This window comes from Anguilla rostrata, chromosome 16 (genome assembly GCF_018555375.3).
Source record: "Anguilla rostrata isolate EN2019 chromosome 16, ASM1855537v3, whole genome shotgun sequence".
Classification (NCBI taxonomy): Eukaryota; Metazoa; Chordata; class Actinopteri; order Anguilliformes; family Anguillidae; genus Anguilla; species Anguilla rostrata.
In genome coordinates this window covers 14,972,395-14,992,421 of record NC_057948.1, presented here as the reverse complement: position 1 = coordinate 14,992,421, position 20,027 = coordinate 14,972,395, and the positions used below count along the sequence as shown (strand labels likewise).

Genomic DNA, 20,027 nt, shown 5'->3' with positions numbered 1-20,027 from the left:
GAAGTGGGACACTTTTAGGCAAATCGTCCTTTAGACCATCAAAGTGAGTCAAGAGCTACTCCATTGATGTATTTTATCAACATTCTTATGGTGAAATAAAGTTATAAGTTGTTTCTAAATAAATTATGTACAGACTGGTGACAAATTAAAGGAAAATCCTGAATAAATGAATGGAGAAACTTAACGAATGCAGATGCTTCCAGATAGGTGTACTGCATGATACAATTAAGCAATTAACTTCTTATCATGCTCTGTGGCATGTATAAAAATGTTGAGCAGGCCCAGTTGACCTTGATTTTGGATCACGGTGGCAAGAGGAAAAGAGTTAATGAACTTTGAAAGAGAGTTCATTAATGGGGATGGCATGGGCTTCAGTCACAAACTGGCTACTGGCTAGTTTTAACCTGGGAACAGTGATTAAAGTGATGTCTACATTTAAAGTTACGGGAACAACATCAGTAAAGAGGGTCCGAAATTGTGGTTGAAAGAGCACATTCAATGACTGTGACGCTTGTGTATTAATGTGATCTGTAAGTAAAAACAGAAGAGCAACTCTTCCTCAGGTGACGGAGAATGTCAACGCAGGTCATGATCAGACTGTCAGCAAGAACTGTACATCGACAACTACATAGAGAGGGATATTATAATAAAGCCGCAGCGCATAAACCCCTCATTACAAAGACGAATGCACATTTGAGAGTCCAGTGGTGAAAAAAACATACTGGTCTACAGAAATGTGGAAAAAGGGATATGGTCAGATGAGTCATCCTTCACCATATTCTTAACACGTGGGCGAGTGAATGTGTGCTGTACACCAAAAAAATGGCACAGGCCTAAATGCTTGATCCCAACAGGGAGGGGGTATGGTAGCTATGTTTATGTATTGTCCTTGTAGAATTTTGTCCCTGCACTATCATTAACTTCATTAGATGAACCTATGAAATGGAAAGGAGCTAGAATGCAGTGATTTGAATGCCGTTCCTATCACTGAAACATGTTATACTGTACGTATAACCCTATAATGGCATCGCCTCCCCAAACATCCAATAAAAATCCATGAGGCAGAGAAAGATGGCTCAAACATGTTTTGGACCCTTGTCTACATATTCAAGCAAAGACTACACCTTGCCACAAGAGGGTGCAGTAGACCTTCCGATCTACAATAATAATAATAATAGTATATACTGCAGTCAGTGTATTTATGACATGCTCTGCCTGAAGTAAGAGATGGTCATCTGTAGCTGTGCTGATGTGGGTCTGTTTCCCATTGTCTCTGTGTTTCTCTGAATACCTCCCTTTCTACTTACATTAAATCTGTATGATGCACTGTTTTCTGACAGCTGTCACATAACCATTATACCAAGACAACAAAAAAAGTAAATCTAGCAAAAAAAACTTCATTTTGTCATTTGAAGTTGAGGGCAAACTGCTGTCCAACCTCTTCTTCTCTATTTCCGTTTTCTCTACAGGTTTCCATTCCTTATCACATGTTAAGGGAAAAAGCAAGTGCACAGCTGTTTTAAATCTGAACGATTCCTGAATGTTTCCTGTAGCTTTCCCCCAGGCGTGGTTCCAGGAAAACAGGTGGAGTCAGTGAGTTATGTCAGTCTTTAAGGATCAAGGGGAATTAGCATGCGTGAGTGATGTCATCTCCATCACAGAGGCAGTGTCCTGCCCTGCTTTCTGCACACCCGTTCAGACCCACTGAACAGTGCTGAGGAGACTGTGGAGCACAGGTGAGCTAAGGGAGTGAGATGTTGCTGGGTTTTAGTTAGACTCTGCTGTTGTTTAATACAGCAGTGTGCCTGTCTCTGTATGATCAGGACACCATATATAATGATGATTGTATTGTGACATTGTGATGTTTTAATATTTTCATATAGTGATTCGGCGATATTGTGATACTGCGGGCATCCCTACATTTGGGACCAGTTCTGGGGGTAGTTTTTAGAGCTGTTATTGGGTGAAAGTCATCTGTGTGAAAAGTTAAAAGATTTCAGAGTGCAGTATTAAAAAAAGGACCACAATGGAAATAAGCCTTTGGGCTTTGTTGTGTTTTAATCCTTTTGATGATTTCTGTATCTGGGACATCTCTGGCTAGAGGGGCCCATTGTATTTTAATGATCAATAAAGAATTTCAATCAATCAATCAATCAATCAATCAATTAGATTTCAGTGTTGTTTATGATATATTATAGTGCTAGAAATCAGTGTGCTGTATGGACTTGTAGTTTAATGTGCGACATCAGTGTCAGGGGTTGTCCGCACAGCTAGATCTTCTGTCACATGTTGGAGATGTTTCATATTTACACATTGGCCTTAGTTATTGCCATGAATGTTTACGTATGTATAGTTTTTAATTCCTTCCTTTTTCACATCAATCATTATGTTATCCTCAGAAATGTTTCAGTCCTTCAGCAATGGTGACTGTCAATCATAGTGGATCTATAACATAATATTACCCAGTGTTCCCCCTGAGAAAAATAGGTTTAATTCTATTCTATTCTATTTGACAAGTTCAAGTAAAAGAGATCATGATCTCAACCTTTTCAGAATGAAGCCTTGGTAGTGGAGCTTTATTGGTGTATGTTTTTAGGTTGTTTGTGAGCCCCTAACCTAAGACAATTTCCTAACACTGTGTTAGACAAAGTTTTTTGAATCTTGAATCTTACTATCTTAAGGCCAATTTGAATGGTCATATTTGTTTTTTACGGTTGTGTTTTCCATAATACGCAAATGTACATATAGTAAATTAGCATTCTACTGGTCTTTCAGGTGCTCTACACACAGGCATGAGCAGCAGATTAAAACCTAAGGAGACAGCTGGTGGTTGAGGTTTTGCTTTTGCCTGTCTGTGCTTAAGCCTTCAGCCATCTGCCCCCCTGCTCCACCCCATCCCACTAATGCAGCAGCAGCAGCTGCCCGGGCACAGAGTGTGGGATTGTGGGATTGTGATTTTTCTAGCACAGTGATGACGCACTGAGGGGTCAGTGGGCCTTGTGTCACAGATCCCATGAGGACTCACCTGACAAAGTAGTGTCGCTGAAGTTCTCTTGACCAATGAGAGCACAACATCAGGTGGTGCCTGTGATGCTGCAGCCCTTAATCTGTTTACCTACGAAAAGCTCTGTACTGTATTATGCTGTAAACAGATAAAGCGGGGGAAGAAATTATACATTTCTTGGCATGTGGATGTCAGATGCCAGGTGGCAACCCTGTATGTATGCATCTATGTGTGTACATGTACTTGTTTTAATCTAAAATGATTGTTAAAAGGATATTTCTTTTCTGTTGCACTGCAGAATGAACAGTCTTGAGGAAATTCCCTTTAAGATCCCAGCTGGGCCACTAGAAGACCCAGTGAAGGAAGTGGAGCTGATCTCCGCCCTTGAGCTCACACTGCCTGACTATCTGTGTCTCCTGCAGCAAACAGAGGTCAGAACCACATCACACCCACACCTTGTTTCCACTAGCTGAGCTTGTGTGTGATCACTCTGTGTAAATTCTCAGTGTGGTCCCTCATGTGAATTGTCAGTGCAACCTCTCCAGGATAACTGAGGCAGGTGCTGTGCCCTGTCTGATTTAATGATTCTTGCTTCACATGTTGTGCAATGATGTGCAGATTTGCCCGTCTTGGTTTCTGTTTTTTTTTTCTTTTTTTCTCCCACTTATCTCTTTGAGTTGGAATGCCCAGTCCTATTCATTATATATTAATGTTCACTGCTTTAACCTCCACTATCGATTTGGCAGATCATAGCCTAACACGTGCTCTCCTCAGAAGCAGGCGATGCCAAGTGCTACTTCTCATCACACTGTGGCTTGTGAGCCAGGCTTGTGGCTCCTAACCGTGGGCAATGCTACCACCAATTATGTGTTATCCTCTGGGGCTACTGGGCACAGTTGGCAGTGGCACAGTCAGGATTTGAACCTAGACTGTGCAGTCCAGCTGTACGGTAGAACAATGACTTAACCAGATGAACCGCCCAGCTGTTCATCTGCCCCTGTTTGTGTTTTGACAGTACGAGTTCGACCTGGAGAACTGGGTCCTGACAGGGCTTCAGGGGGGGTACTCCACAGCTCCCCACAACCCCCTACCCCGCTGCGCCTCGGGGGTGTATCCCTCCTGCCCCCCCTACTGGCAGATGCTCAGCAGCCCCCCGGAGCACCGCTCACTCCGCCGCAGTCACAGCCTCAGCGCCTCGGACCTCCATCCCTGGCCCTGCTCTGAGGACGAGGGGCCCTCCCTGGAGAAAGGGCGCCCCCACAGCGCTGTGGGCCCAGCCTCTGGCCCCGCCCACCTCAGGAAGACCTCCCCTTCCTGTCTCCAGGAGTTCAGGCAGTCCTCGCTGTCGGCACTGGACCCGCCTAAAGGGCGTGGTGCCGTCTACCAGGGCCAGAGGCACACCAAGAGGAGGCTCCACCCACTGTGCTACGGCACTCGAAACCACTCCTTTTCCCCACAGCCACTGTTTGATTGCTGTCCCCAGCAGACGAGGCCCTCCTCTACCCCACCGGTAGGACTTGACTCCACTCCCCAGTCCTCTTCTGCAGTCTTATGTAGTGCTTTGAGAGCTGGGCTTGTAAACCAAAGATTGGAGGTTAAAATCCCCAGTAATGTACAGCAATTGTTGTCCATAAATTCAGGGGTTTAAGTCTGAATGGCTACAGTAAATATCATGCTGTTTAAACGAATAATGTTAAACTGTGAACTATGTGAGTTGTGTGGGTATGGAAAGATACTTCTGTTTTTAAAGTGGAACAGCTGCTGTGCCAAGAAACCTTGTTGTCTTTTTTTAAATCACGAGGCTACATTAAGTTCTGCAATGTGGTAGGAGAAGCCCACATAAAGGCAGACAGGCAGAGACTGGAATTTATCTAAAGATGTTGTGGACATGGAGCATATACTGAGGGGCAGTGCATACAGTATATCCATAGTCCACTGTGTAATAAAAGAGAAAAGATATAAACCACTGCAAATAAACCACTGTGTGGTTTAAATGGCTCAGGGGACTCTGAAGTATTTAATATTTTAGGAATTTCTTAAAAGGCTGCATGTAGTGTTTACCAAATTCCACTCATCTTTCTGGGTATCACCAATGCTATTTTGATTTACATGGCATTCATTCATGTTTTGATCAGGCCTTACATCAGAGGAGAGGAAATGGCTCCATTTTATGTTTTGTTTTTCTCATGACACACACCAAATGTTTGGAAAGGAGGATAATAATAGCCAACGTAAAGTTTTTTCCTGGCATCTTTCCAAGGTATTATCTAAGCCTGCTGTGCTGATCTGAAAGGGTCCCTGCTGATGCATGTCAAGGCAGTAAACAAGTTTGACTTTTTAATATTCTGATATGAATATCTTTTTTCTATATTAGCACAGGAAAACAATGCCATGTTAAATTGCATAAAAGCTTGAAAGTTCTAAAAAATTGTCCTACAGGCTTTAGTTTCCTAGCCAATGATCATCAAGGGAGCCAAATGTAACACTTCGATGGAAGGATAAGGGGGTAGGGGGCTGTACTGCTCCCAGGGGAGGTGTAACTCTATTCTGTGTTTCTCCTGTAGTCGCTTGGCCACCCCTTGATTGGCTGTGCCCCGAGTTCCCACACACCACTGTTGGACTCCCCAGTTGAGCTGCTGTCAGCCCTGAGTCAGGAGGAGCGGGAGCTGCTGGAGGCCGTCACAGAGAGGGGGTACCCCCTCCGCAACGCCATCCTCGCCCTGCAAAGAACCGGCCCACAGAGCCCTGAGCAGGTCTGTCACCCTGAAACCGCCACAGTTCTGCATAATCCTGCTGCACCCCATCTCCAACAGACACCCCAAACTTACAGAGCCCCACCCAGGTTTTCCAAAGCTGCTCATTTACTGGCTCAGTGTAACTTGGTGCTTGGGTACATTTGTTTTTATGTTTTTTGTTTTTGTGATGTTGCCAGATGCTTCTTTTCACATCACAGCCCATAAGCTGAGCTTGCTCAGACATGAATTACAGGAAGACACTTCATGTGCAGCTTTAGCAAGCAAACTGAGACCTGGATCCTGGCTTACTGAACCCTCCCTAACCCTGTTGACTAATTGTGTATCACCCTTTGGGGCTACTGGTCACAGAGAGCACTGACATGGGCAAAGTTCAATCCCAGACTGTACAGCTCATCCATACACTAGAACGGGATGAACTATCAAGCAGCCCTGTATGGCTGCATTTTTAACCAGTGACTTCAGCTGATGGCTAACTGCTTACATTGTGCTTATGTAAGATGTGAAAATCTGGCAGGTATGTGCATTCTTTAGATCTGTACCACCCTCTGCTTCTCATTTGAGGAGGGGATATCCACTCTAAGTTTGACAACCCTGACATCCAGGCTTTAGAAAAAATATGAAAGTAGATCCCAGGTTTCCAAGGGACCCCTTTCCCCCATGGGAGATTTCCCTGCAGCTCCTAGGAGACATGAGGGTATCTGAAAGGCAGTGTGTGTATGCATGTGGGGGGAGGGGAGTGTCTTAGTTTGAAGGGGATTTTTACTCTGGGCTGTGAAGTGAAAGTGATTCTAATATTGGTGGGTGTGGCTCCTCCATCAGACAGGCAACCACTCAGATTGAGTCTCTGTCTTCAAGGTAAACAATAAACATGAACAGCAGTGTTTATCCATTTTTTATTGATGAGGTATTGGGGATGTCAGGAGGAAGGGCACGATTGTGAAAAAAAATTCTGTAACTCCCCCTGCACCTGTTACATTTTATAAGGCTATCTTTTTGAATAATAACTTTTCATTATCAATTAATTATCCATTTCTTTATTTCCCAGTTAAGAATGCCCAGTCACAAGTGGAAATTCTGTCTGTGAGGTTACTCTGTCCCTGAATACTTAGCCCTGATTGGTTGGGCAAACAGCATTAGGGTAGTTGGTATTGTGGTGACGTTGGTATGTAGATGTCAGCATGTCTTACGAACATATCGACTTGTCCTCCCTCTTCCTGTAGATCCTGAGCTACCTGAAGACATGTGACCGGCTGTGTGATCTGGGGTATGATGAAGCTCAGGTGGAGGAGGCCCTGGAAATGTTCCAGAACTGCGAGACTAAGGTAAGCGATCACATGACTGTCCCAGACATCTTCCTCATCCTCTGTCTCACTTGATTGGAGACGCCCTATTGTTCAGAGGTGGTATTCTTTGTCTTTCATGTGTGGGTCACATGGTGCTGCTCCAAAATCTCTCCTCAGAAATCATGACAAATCACATGGACTTTTTGTGCATCATTCATTCAGTTTTATACTGCAATATGGGAACTAATCAGGATGAATCAGCATTAATCAGTGGCTACTGTGAAGTAACTGAGGGATTTTTGGCTCTTTCAGGCTGCTGAGTTCCTGCACCTTCTGACCCAGTTTAAAGAAATGGGCTTTCAGCAGAACACCATCAAAGAGGTTCTGCTGGTCCATGAGAACCACAGAGAACAGGCCCTGGAGGAGCTAATGATGCAGGCAGTGTGACTGTGCCTGAACAGTCCCAATCAATTCAGTTCTAGATTTAGTTTTGTTAAAATGTACTGCAAATGTACTGTATGTTCATTTTTCAACTGTTTTTCAACTGTTTTTCAACTTTGACTTTCCATATATTTCATGTTCCCTTGCACTTTTTTACTTAGTAAAAATAGTACATGCAAATACAAACATGCATTGTGTTGATGTAGAATTTCAGTGGAGATGCAATGCAATGCCTCTGAAAAAAATAGTTTTCATTAAAAACTTGAGTACTGCACCTGTTTCATATCACCTGAGGCACAATACACCTGTTTCCTCTCACCTGCTGCCCTGGAATATGACCTGGTGTGTTCCTGCTCACACGACTGATTTGTAACTGGTCCTCTATATGATATCTGCTCTGAGGAGCTCTTAACTTCATTTTCCAGGGGCTTTCATATTTTTAATATTGATATAAAATAAGGAAAACAAAGCATCATTTTAAAGCATCAAAACCTTTATGTTTACTTTGATTTTACAGATAATGAAACATCTGAAAAGCCAACTTTTTTTAACAAAGACACACTTAAATTTGTTTCTAATGTTTGCATTAATTTAAATTATGTATTATTTGCAATATATAATTTCATATAATCAAGACACTCCTCATAGACAGGGTGGTTATTTATTATTTTGTTTAAGTTTCCAGCGCTCTGTGGTTTTGCTGACCTGAACTGCTCTGCCTTGTTGACTCCTGGGACTGGTCTATAAATGGTTCATTCACAATAAAAACAGGAAAAACAGATTTAAAGGTCTCTTTCTTGAAGACTTATGTGCATTTGTGTCTGTGTCCAATAAGAATGGACGCTAATACATCTCTAAATACTAGCTGCGACGATTCACAGCTTTTTAAAATATGTTTGTTTGGAATGAAAACCAGCAAACACAACGACTCCCTGGGACAAGGTTTGGGAAGTACTCCTTTAGATGTACATACACACAAATTCTGCAGCTGTACATAGATATAGATGGTTACAATGTGCGTAGTTATAGATATACAGCCCATTGTGGAATTTTCATTCGGAGTCTGTTGCTGTTGTCTTACATTACATTACATTTATTTGACAGATGCTTTTATCCAAAGCAACGTACAGTAAGTGCATACCGAAGGTCATCTCTCAACATAAAATTTGTCTCTCAATATGATGATCAAATAATTCAGCCAAAACATTTGGTGTGTCAAAATCAACTGTTAGATACATTGTTAGGAAGCAAGAACGTTCAATGCAATTTTTCTTTTCTCTCGTTGTTCTGAGTGTCCTTTCCCACGAGGTGCACAAGGCATACTACCGCATAGTTAATGTAGAAAAAAGACCCCTGCGATTTCCTTACAAGGAATTTGGCAGTCAATCAATTACGTAAGCTACATTCTTCAGCAAATCGTTGGCTTCTTATTCCTTCATTTAGCGCTGACTTTTTCCATTCATAGTGTACATGGATACAAATCAAAACTTTTGAAGCCCTACACTAGACAAGATTTTTAAGAATGCACCGGGAATAAATAAGATATTTTGTAAACCTCAAAACGTTGTTTTTTCCCCGGTGTCTGAAAGAACTAGTTTTGTGTGTGCTATTTATCTTGTGAAACCTGGAGAAATGTTTAAGAACCGCATTGACTTAAACTTCGTTGCTTACATTACAACTTGTTCGCTGAGTGTTTGAGCATAGCGCCGGATATTTGAAGGTAAGCTTGATTTCTCTTAGGAACGATGCACGGTGTTTTTGCAACATGAACACGGCTTGCCTTAGCATTACGCTCAGGGGCTTGTATTTATTTTCCTTGCGCAAAACTGCACATAAAATTATAAATTCTATCTATCCTAAATTGCTCACTATCTTTACTTTTTTTAATTTATATGGTAGAAATCGTAATATAATTTACTTTTTTGAACCATTCAAATTATTAGTATTTGCTTATTCATATTTCTTACAGTTGTATTCCTTCCCATTTGCATTTTATGATTTAGTATGTTCGGGAGAACAAGGACTGGCGGTGTTCTCTCTGCTCCGTCAGAGTGCAATGTAGCAGTTCTGGGAACCATGGGCTCCGGGAAGTCAGGTATACAAACGACTGCGTTTGCGAGACAACTTAAAGTACTTCTTATCAGCGATTTAACGTTTAGAGCATTGTTTTTAGAATATGTAATGCTATTGGATAAACGTGTTTTCATCACAGCACTGATGAGAGTGGTAGGCTAAACGATGCAGCCTGTAGCCTATACTACATAGCTAATTGTACGCATTGAGATATGTTTAGGAATGTTTGCTATTTCAGAAAACATACTGGGAGCGAACTTCCCTATTTACATAGACAGTGTTTCTGTGAGGCGTGGGTTTCCCATGCCCCTGTGAGGACCCTGCCTCCGATGTATTGTGACAGGAAGTTGATCTTTCTCATCCTCAGCTCTGACAGTAAAGTTCCTCACTAAACGCTTTATCACTGAATATGACCCCTACCTGGGTAAGTGCAATCCCACCACGAACGCCATTTGCTACCGTTATTTTATGTTATCTCATGGTTTTGCTGTTATTTTATCACAAAATTAGATATTTGACATTTTATTGTCCGGTTCATGATATACATTATGATATTTGGCAGATACTATTATTCAGAGTGACTTACACATGGCTGATTACTTTTTTAATATACAATTAATTTATACACCTGGACATTGTATTGAAGGAACTCAGATTAAGTACCTGGCTTAAAGGTGTCTTGCATAGCAGTGCTTCAATTGGGAATTGAACCCACAAGACCAGTTCCCTAACCATTACACTACATTCCGTCTGATAAGAATACATAGTTTATATAGCCAAGAGACTTGATACTCAAGAAGTGAAATGCTTTTTTGATTGACTTTCAGGTAGCTCCCCAAAGTAGCTTCACATATTAATCAAGACTTATGAAGAACATCCTGAGGTGACCTCTCAGGGCAGTGTTAACCCTTTCGGGTCAAGGCTAGTGTCTTTGGGCAGGGTTAGCTGGCCATATGAAAGTTGCATGCAGTGGTGAAAGCTTTGTTCAGAACACGGCATAATGGGCACAGGAAAACCAACCACTGCCTCATTCAAGAGATTCACTCATTCACAATTTGCTAAACTTACAAATATCACTTCTGTGTGTGTGTGTGTGTGAGAGAGAGAGAGAGAGTGCATATTTGGGGAGGGGACATTTGTATAGCAGTATCCAGGAAGGTTGGTTCTCTGTACCAGTTATTGCACCCTCCAATTAGTGTCCACCAGGTTATGCAACTGGTGAACGATCGGATTTCTCACATCTTTCCATGGACTCCATGGACCCAATCTCTCCACTGCAACAGGGCCACAAAACCGCTGCCCTCTGTGGTCTGAGGAGGATTTAGAAACAGGAAACTGGAAACTGAATTGCCTTGGCCTCTGCTTTCCCTCAAGGAGATTATTCCAAGAACCTAGCATACTCAGGAGGCATTGTCTTCTTGTAACCTTAAAAAAACCCTTAATGTTTCCCAACCTCAGACTAGATCAACTTCAGTCTTTCACTGAAGAGTTTCTCTTGTGTTCCAGAAGACACATATTCTTCAGAGGAGACTGTGGACCAGCAACCTGTGGTTGTGAAAGTGATGGACACAGCCGACCAGGTAGAGTACATAACCAAGGACCTGGAGGGCGCACACGTTGCATCTTTTATCACAGGTGAAAATACTGTACATACAAAAAATACTGTACGTACACATGCCTACTACCCACAATAGGTTTGAATATATAATGTACAGCAACCCTATTTTAAATGAAATATTACATATAAAATGTACGCAAACATTGCAATGTAAGAGAATCAGGTACAACAAGCATCATACAGATTATAATGACTGTGATGATTACAGGAAATGTACAACTGATTGGATGTTCCTGTTAAACAGAGAGCAACTCTAGAGTTTTTTTGTTCTGGGAGGACAGTCCAGCAGTTTTGAGACAGAGAGACAGACGGGCATACATGGGTGTGGTTAGGTGTATGATTGGGCCGGTTCTTTGCTGGTTCCTATCCAGGATGGGCCAGTGGACTGTGAGCGTTACCTGACCTGGGCCAGTGCTTTTCTGGTGGTGTACAGCATTGCTGAACGCCACACCTTTGAGGGCTGCCAGGCCTACCTGGACATCCTGGCCCTGCACTCACGTGGGGAAACCCCCCAACCCCCTATCATCCTGCTGGGGAACAAGGTGGACATGGAGAGATACAGGTACACACACACGTCATGCTCACATACTCAACATACTTGCACTCACATATAGTCTCACACACACATACACTCTCACACACACACACACACACACACACACACACACACACACACACTCACACGCACATATTAATTACATTCACACAAAACAAAGTCACCTTAAAAAAGCGTCTGAAACCACACCTCATGTAGCCAACCATAGGACTGGACTTCCTTGACCACAGTCTTGTCCACAGTCTTGCTTTCAAGGTATTAATATTATCCTCTGTCACATTGTAATGTCTATGATCATGTGAATATTTGTACTGTCTTGAAGTCTGTCATGTTGTTATGTCCTTTTTAATATTTTATGTGGACCCCAGGAAGACTAGCATTCCTTCCGGCGACAGCTAATGGCGATTCAAAATAAACAATAAACAATAAACGCACACACACACATATCATACTCACATGCTCAACATACTCACACACACATATACTCACACTCACATACACTCTCACACACATATACTCATACTCACATACACTCACTCTCTCACACACACACACTCACAGCAATCTTTCTGTTTTTTTGCATCAAATTCAGGCAAGTGAGCAGGTGTGAGGGTGTGGCCTTGGCATCCCGGTACAGCTGCTTGTTCTTCGAGGTTTCGGCATGCCTGGACTTTCTGTCAGTGCAGCAGGTGTTCCACGAGGCGGTGCGTGAGGTGCGGCGGGAGCCGGATCGCGAGGGGGCCCCACTTTTGCGGCCACTCTACATCAGCGAGGACAAGCCCCCGCCCAGCCTGTCCAACTCCTCGCTCCTGCCCCCCCTGGCCACTGCCAAGCTCGTTAGTGTCAAGTCCTCCCGTGCCCAGAGCAAACGCCGTGCCCCCACCCTCACGCTTCTCAAGGGCTTCAAGATCTTCTGACGTCCCCCCAAAGAAAACCCCAAAAACAAACCTCATCCAGTCTGATTCCTGTGTGGAAGTGAGAAGTGCAGTGGAGAGAGTGCTCACAAACAGCACTGAAACTCACTGTGCACAAACAGCTCTCACTAGGAGATCCATCCCAGAGAAGTCCTGCCATTTCAGTGTAAGCTTTACTGCAGTTCTTATCATTCACTCAGAAAACGAGGCCCAATGTCATATTTCCAGGATGACAGCAACTGCATGGCTGTAAACCCTATAACATGAGCCCATTGATGGACATATTTGGGCAGTAGTGTAGCAGAATGGTTACTGAACTGGGCTTATAACTCAGAGACTATGGATTATGGAACTTGAACAGCTGAGAATTCTCCTTATACATTGGCACTGCTGGGCTGTTGTTGATACAAAATGAGTACAGTCATAAGCGAACAACAGCTAGTATTTGGCCACAAAAGACAAGGAAACCCCACCAGATGGGGCTGTATTATTTATGGGGAAATATTTGTGTGCTATTTGTGTTCTACAGCATTCACTGAAAAAGTTAGGTTAGTGTACATATAGGTCTTCTAAATGTATTATGAATAGCTATTTTGTTTCAGTCTAATACATTCTCTTGTACCATGCCAATTTTGAACTATTAAAAACTGAAAAATGGTGATAACATCATGCACGCACACATGCCTTTGTAATGAATATATTAGAAAGGGCATACATGAATAAAATGTAGTTCATGACATATCAGCACCATGATATGATATAGAAAATGTATTATAAAGTATTCATAATTCCATGTAATCGCAATGTAATGTTTTTGTGATGCTCATGAATGCATCATGAGTGCTTTATGAAGATAGTTCATATAAATTATTGGCAAATAAAATATAAAACAATAAACACATTGCAGTTTATTTAGCACACAGAATTCAGAACCACAATGATTAGCAGGTGAAAGTTACTCAGGACAGACTGGTGACCCCTACTGGCAATATTCTTTATTACAGTAACTCCTCTGAGTCTGTGATTGTGTGTGACATGAGAAAGTCAGTGTTTATTGGCCAAAAGAAGAGTCACATGGTGCAGGGCAGTTTAACCTCTGTTGAGATCTGCACTCCTCATTCTGCCTGTCAGTTGATTCTGGTGCTCTTGTGGGAGCTCACTGCCACAGCCCAGAGAAGTCATCCTCGGGGTTTGAGATTCACTATGACCCATTTCCATCTGTCTCCTGGGAGATGGCATCTGTGGGTCCGGACTCCTTAGTTTGGCCACTGTCCTGGGGTGACTCAAAGTCAGGCTGACTCACCAGGGGTTCACTGATATGAAGTGGTTTACTTTCCTGAAGGGGGTCACTCTCCTGAGGGGGTTCACTAAAAGGGTGGAGTTCACGCCCATCAGTGGGTTCAGTGATTTGGGGTGGCTCACTTTCCTGAGGGGGGTCACTGATTTGGAGGGGTTCACTTTCCTGAAGGGGCTGGGCAGGTTCACTAGCCTGAGGTGGTTGATTGATCTCAATGGGTTCAATTTCTTGAGGGGATTCATTGATCTGGGGGGTTTCATCATCCTGAGGGGGTTCATTTATTTGGGGAGGTTCGTGTTCTTGAGGAGGTACATTGATCTGGACAAGTTCACTTTCCTGGGGGGGTTCACTGATATGGGTGGATTCATTGTCCTGTGTGGTCTGGATGTCTTTTGGGGTCTTACCATTTGGCTGGCTAACCTGTGGTGTTTGGCTGACCTGGGAGGTCTGGGTGTCTTTGGAGGTGTCTGCTTGAATGGGGGTCTGTGCCTGAGGGGGGGTGCTGCAGGCCTGGGTCACCTCTGTCAGGCCCTGGAGCTCCTCCCTCTGTACTGCCAGAGCGGCGGCCTTGTACTGGGCCAGCTTCTTCCTGCTCCTGCTCAGGGGAAGTAATAAACACAGCGCCCTCTGTCTGCCACAGGATGCAACTCAGTCTAAGACTAATGCAACTCAGCCCTACATATTTGTCTCCACTTGATTCATTTATGGCCTGATTCCACACAGTTTAACCTCCACAGATTAAAGGTTATTTAGACATTCTGTAATACATCTGCATGCAAATACCACATCTAATGTGGTGTGAGATTAGACACAGTTAACCATTTGCTTTGGATTTTTCATTTTAAAACATCACAAGGGAAAATGGCCATTAGTGAGCAGGATGATGTGGGTACTCTTTTAACAGCCATCAGGAGGTGGGGTGATGTGGGTGCTCTTTTAACAGCTAGCGAGGATCGGGACGGTGGGGTGCTCTTTTGAACGCTGCACTCCTGCTGACCTGTTTGCCATGGTGCCGATCACCAGCAGTACGCTCCCCAACAGGAGTGCCCCGAATGACAGACCCAACATGGAATACTTCCAAGAGGATGCTGTGGAAGACAGATAAGGGGGGGAATCACCTTTACGTCTATTGCATACATTCACACTATGTGCATACGTAGACAAAATTTCACAAGTGATACAAGTCACATTACAATAGAACCGATAGAAGTTTATTTTTTCAATTGTGGAGGTCAGCACACAAAAAACAAAAACGTAAAAAAACGTATTTTAAGATTTAAGACAAGAAATTATTCAAGATTTAATTCCACTGTACAATGCACTTTTTACTTGGTTATAAAGACATGAGGTTACAGGCATGTGCACCTAGATATTGCAATATTTGCAGGTTCCAATAATGATCATATTTACTCATATATTGTGGTGCAATATGATTTATGATCATATTTCATTTTTTATTTTGGGACAGCTGAGTGACTTATCCTGTTAAGGTGCTGTATGGATGGGCCCTAAGGTCTGGCATGGAGTCTGGACCATACCGGGGCTTGCTGTGGCTGGCAGACCCACAGGGCGCTGAGCACTTGGCTGCATTTTAATTGGCCAGGATGATAGTGCCTCGTTGCGTACCAGCAGCCCCTGCTAGTCGGCCACATGTCTGTCAAGCGGCACAGGACTCTTCAGACTCATGTCTGTGGGAGCCTGGCTTGCCAGCTGTGATGTGATAAGAAGCGGGGCTGGCAGTATGTGCTTCAGGGGAAATCACATACTTGTTTGCACTCTTCTGAATCAACATTAGAGGTTGTGGGAATGGGCACTGATAAACTTGACTCAGCAAACTGGGGTGAAAAGGGGGGAAATGCATATATTCTCTTTCAATGTGTCACAATACAATATTTATATAGCCTTTCTGTTAGGGTGAACAAATGTGATGAGCATGTTCAGTGAAAGTGTGAATGAGCTGAGTTTATGACTGACTACAGCCAATCAGGCATAGACTTCAGCATTTCTCCTCAGCCACATAACCTCTTCTTTCCTGACAGTTCTTTTATCACCTACCAGATAAAGTCCTCTCTACTGTCAAACAGCCATTCCCATGCTACCCATTTCAATCCAGGCCCTGCAGTGATTCCCTCCCAGAAATTCTGTCCAACACCAGACTGTGGGTATAGGAACGGGAGGTAACTCACGGTCTTCGGTACGGTAGTACCACTTAAGGAATGCTTTCTGTTCCTCTGTCATGCCATGCCCTGGAGCAACCTGATGATCCACCGCAGCACCTTCAGTCTGCTGGGCCTCTGTGTCCTCGGACACCCAACCGGACCCTGTGGGGTGAGCACAGAAAGAGCGTGGGTCACCTGGGTCACCAGCCCCACCTCCTGCTGTAAAAGGCGGGTTGACCCCATGGCCCTGTGGCCTTTGCACTCTGATGTCTGTGCAATCCAGCCAAGGAGAGTCCGTATGAACCGACAAACAATCTGCCATGCCCTCCGCAGCTCTACTGATCCACCCCGGCTGGCAAGCCTGTCACCATGACAATGCCAGCACAGGACAGAGCTGCAGCCACAGGGGGTGGTGAAGACAGCTGTAGCCATTTAGCCAGACAGGCACCTCCCTGATCCTTCATTAACTAGGAAATGGCTGTCTTCTCAGGCACAATGCTGGAGGTCAAAGGTAGGGTCACAGGGCGTGAGCTGCAGGGTCCATTTCTTCAGGGAGTCCTCTAAACACTAACCATAATGTGGGCTGCCAGGTGCAAAACTGCACACTGAGATACACTCAGTGATATATTAAACACCACAGGCACCAACTGAATGTAACATTGTATTTTTTAATACTTTACTCCCTTTTCTGGAAAGACCTGTGAGCATATTTGACCAGATAACAGATCAGATAACAGACCAGATAGCAGATTCATCGACTGATCACAGGTATGTGACTGCCAAAGCAGAAGATAACTGGTTTATTGCTGTAACTGGTTAGCTGCCTGAAAACTCAATTGTAGAAGAGGCAATAGCAGAGAAAGAGTGAACAGTAGAGATACACAGATGTCTGTATACCTCATTAAAAAAAATCAAAGGTCGAAAACAGAAGACAGCACAAAAAATAGGAAGGTACAACGATTACATTCCTTACAGTCCATAAAACAGGACAAACCAAATTCCCTCCTTATTTTGTTTTATGTGTGATGAAATTACAGTCGTATGATTAGTATTCAGTACACCATGTAATAGTGTATTGATTACCTACCTTGTAATAATAAGCAGAAGGCAATCCATGTGTGTAACATTCTTGTCTGTGCACAGAGCCTGTAGACATACAGCAAGATAAATTTATATTCAGTCAGACACATGTACTGTATTGTTGGCAAATCATTTTAAAAACTTAAAAATTATGACTTAATTCTTATTAGTAATCATAATTCATGTGCATTACACTGTATATTATCCTGGGTCAGAGAGCAATAATAATAACCATAACCTTGATCACCATCATTTGTCATGTACACCTGCATTCAACAGCTCCTTAACTACAACCTTGAATTTAAATACCGAGTTTAGACCAGAGAACCATAAAAAGTGCAGCTGTAGTCGAGAAAGTACAGACAATTGGCCCCATATGTTAATTCTAGCACATATTATATCTACCATTTGATCCTGTGAAAGCAAACAGCCTTGGATTTTAAGGAATCAAAATCAGCCAATGATCACCCTTCCAAATCAAAAATGGGCTCTGATACCACAAGCAGTCCTGAACTGCTGGTTATTTTAGCTTCTGCTCAGCTCAGCCTTTTCTAGAGGGGCTACTATTTGCAATTATAGTGTATGTAGGTATAAACTGTTTACAGGAAGAAAGAGTAAAATAAAAGACCAATAAAATGCTATCTTACAAACAGGCATGGCAGCAATGCACAGTGTCTACACAAATGCCAGGAATTGTGACATAAAGCAAGAAAATGTATATCAAGCAACTCCATAGCAGTGTGTACAGTGGATTTATGCCTGTATGTTTGCATGTATGTATGTTTCCTTTGGAACTATTTCCTGTAACATGCAGCTGAAAATCGCTCCACTCATGGAAAGAAGTACTGGAATAATTTGAAAACAGATATTTATGTCTGTAAATGGGAACAAACAGTATAAATTGTTTTTCACATGTGCAGCCTCTGGAAACATAACATTGCGGTAGAAGCTGATTTGTAGGTACATGAAGTTATTTTCTTGCTTTAGACCACAAACCACAAAATGTCCTGTACCTGTCCTTGTACAACTGGTAGGTCATTAGAAACTTCATTGTACACAAAAACTGTCTGGGTAAATTGAAAGCACGCCCTAAGACTGAAATAATATCAAAGAGCCCCAAAAAGTGAATGCTCCCTTTAAAAAATATTCTGCATCTAGAATTTGGTGGCACATAGAAGATGGCCTGAGAAGCTGATGTATGAGTAACTGAATATTAATTATAAATAGAAGCAAAGAGAACACACAAAAGCTCTCTTACCTTTTTGAAGGAAACATGAGTTGGCTCATTAGGTACACAGATTGTACATGTGGACATTGGCAGACGTGACTGTGCTTTACTTCAAATTGCAAAGACTCAGGGAGAGGCCAAAGGTCATAAGGGTGGAGTCTACACATATCAGTTTTTATCCCCATTGTTTACACTGTAAAGAAGCCAGTGCTTTGAAGTTTTTTCTGCAACATTATTTTCAGAAATGAGCCTTACCATTTATTTCGCAAAACAGAAATTCTGTCAGTGGACAGCCCACAGAAAACATCACAGGGATAGCCATCTTTATTGCTCCCTGTGCAGTGCAAAGACATCAGCTTTTACCAACTTTTTGTTTTGTTTCACAAGTAGCCATCTATAAAAAGTGCTATAATTTCTACAAGGCGAAACAAAGTGTATTAAAATACCCTTTAATAAAAGCTGAGAATCTGCTCTTCAACCACATCTGAATTGGTTGATTACATATCTAAAATGGTGTACACAACCACATCAAGAAAAAAAAGTCTTTGTACCAAACATTATGGAGCCCACTATATATACTGTGTGTGTGTGTGTGTGTGTATATATATATATATATATATATATATGAATCTGTCTCAATAGTGTGCTAGGTTCCCTCAAGATAGGACAGCTTATAAGACAATAATTAGAAATACAGACAGAATAGCCGTACAGTAAACTATAAACCTGGTTGAATATTAATAATAATTGCATGGTATGCAAAGTGCAGTGGTAGAGAAGGATACAACTGTAATAATCCAATTTAGTAGGTTGAGCCTGAGCGGCAGTCCTGAAAGTAGATTCAAATAAGTGCAATTATAACATCATAATTGCAGATTATGTCTACTTTTTCCAATAAAACTACTAGGCCATCTGCCTCTGACACTCTCTCAAACAATGTCAGGCACCAAATTTTGAAGAACTTTAAAGCAGATGTTGAGAAGCAACTTTTAAAATGTAGTTTTCACACTTTGACCAATGTTGTTTGTTTACTCTACAGGCAGAGTTCTCACAGCTTCCACAACCCTTGGACCTGGAACCCCAGAGAACTGGTCTATGACTCAACGGTCAAACACCTGTCACATGGATCTCCTGAAATATTTGTTCTTTCGGGGAAGGAGTTTGGAGGATAAACACTGAGAGGCAAATGACACAGGTGTCATCTCTGATGGCAACGTCAAGGTAGCTTTGAGAAATGGGCTGTCACTTTATTCTGCTGGAACAGCCATTTATAAGAGCAGCCAGGTATGCACCTGAACATTATTATGCTATTGCACATTGTTTTAAACTTTTAAACAAACCAACGCTTTTGCTGTTTGTAACAACTATTTCACTATACTTATTTTGTTCACTTGAAAATAAAAGAAAGAAGTCAATATGACCAGTAATATGGGTAGGCTATCAAAATGATATAATTACAGAAAATACACAGAACATAGTTTAGTGTTTAGTGCCAGAATGTATAAATTTGGAATAGATGTATACTGACTTAGACTTAGACACAGCTGGCGAATATTTTAATGACACTACTGAAAATCATATTCAATTGAACAAAAAGCATTTGGCCATTGAGCATCTA

At 42.4% G+C, this 20,027-nt stretch overlaps 3 protein-coding genes across 4 annotated transcripts; 2 read left to right on the top strand and 1 right to left on the bottom strand.

Moving 5' to 3' along the window:
• Positions 1 to 321: 321 nt before the first annotated feature.
• LOC135241586 (ubiquitin-associated protein 1-like) lies at positions 322 to 8,260 on the top strand. Its single transcript, XM_064312105.1, has 7 exons — positions 322 to 523; positions 1,470 to 1,736; positions 3,303 to 3,435; positions 4,020 to 4,514; positions 5,569 to 5,757; positions 6,981 to 7,082; positions 7,356 to 8,260. Exons 3-7 carry the CDS (start codon positions 3,304 to 3,306, stop codon positions 7,488 to 7,490), a joined length of 1,053 nt encoding a protein of 350 aa, XP_064168175.1. The 5' UTR covers positions 322 to 523; positions 1,470 to 1,736; position 3,303; the 3' UTR covers positions 7,491 to 8,260.
• A 476-nt stretch (positions 8,261 to 8,736) lies between these two features.
• Positions 8,737 to 13,542, top strand: LOC135241587 (ras-like protein family member 12). Its single transcript, XM_064312106.1, has 6 exons — positions 8,737 to 9,204; positions 9,488 to 9,579; positions 9,925 to 9,981; positions 11,064 to 11,137; positions 11,547 to 11,737; positions 12,324 to 13,542. Exons 2-6 carry the CDS (start codon positions 9,489 to 9,491, stop codon positions 12,646 to 12,648), a joined length of 738 nt encoding a protein of 245 aa, XP_064168176.1. The 5' UTR covers positions 8,737 to 9,204; position 9,488; the 3' UTR covers positions 12,649 to 13,542.
• On the bottom strand, positions 13,531 to 18,550 carry LOC135241585 (uncharacterized). 2 transcript variants are annotated; one of them, XM_064312103.1, is made up of 5 exons: positions 18,440 to 18,550; positions 17,189 to 17,247; positions 16,129 to 16,263; positions 14,940 to 15,030; positions 13,531 to 14,537 (listed from the first exon to the last, which is right to left on the bottom strand). In XM_064312103.1, the coding sequence occupies exons 1-5, from the start codon at positions 18,466 to 18,468 to the stop codon at positions 13,847 to 13,849; spliced, it is 1,005 nt and encodes a 334-aa protein (XP_064168173.1). In that variant the 5' UTR covers positions 18,469 to 18,550; the 3' UTR covers positions 13,531 to 13,846. The 2 variants fall into 2 exon arrangements, with proteins under 2 accessions (XP_064168173.1, XP_064168174.1); XM_064312104.1 differs by lacking the exon at positions 18,440 to 18,550 and adding an exon at positions 18,195 to 18,363.
• Positions 18,551 to 20,027: the final 1,477 nt, after the last annotated feature.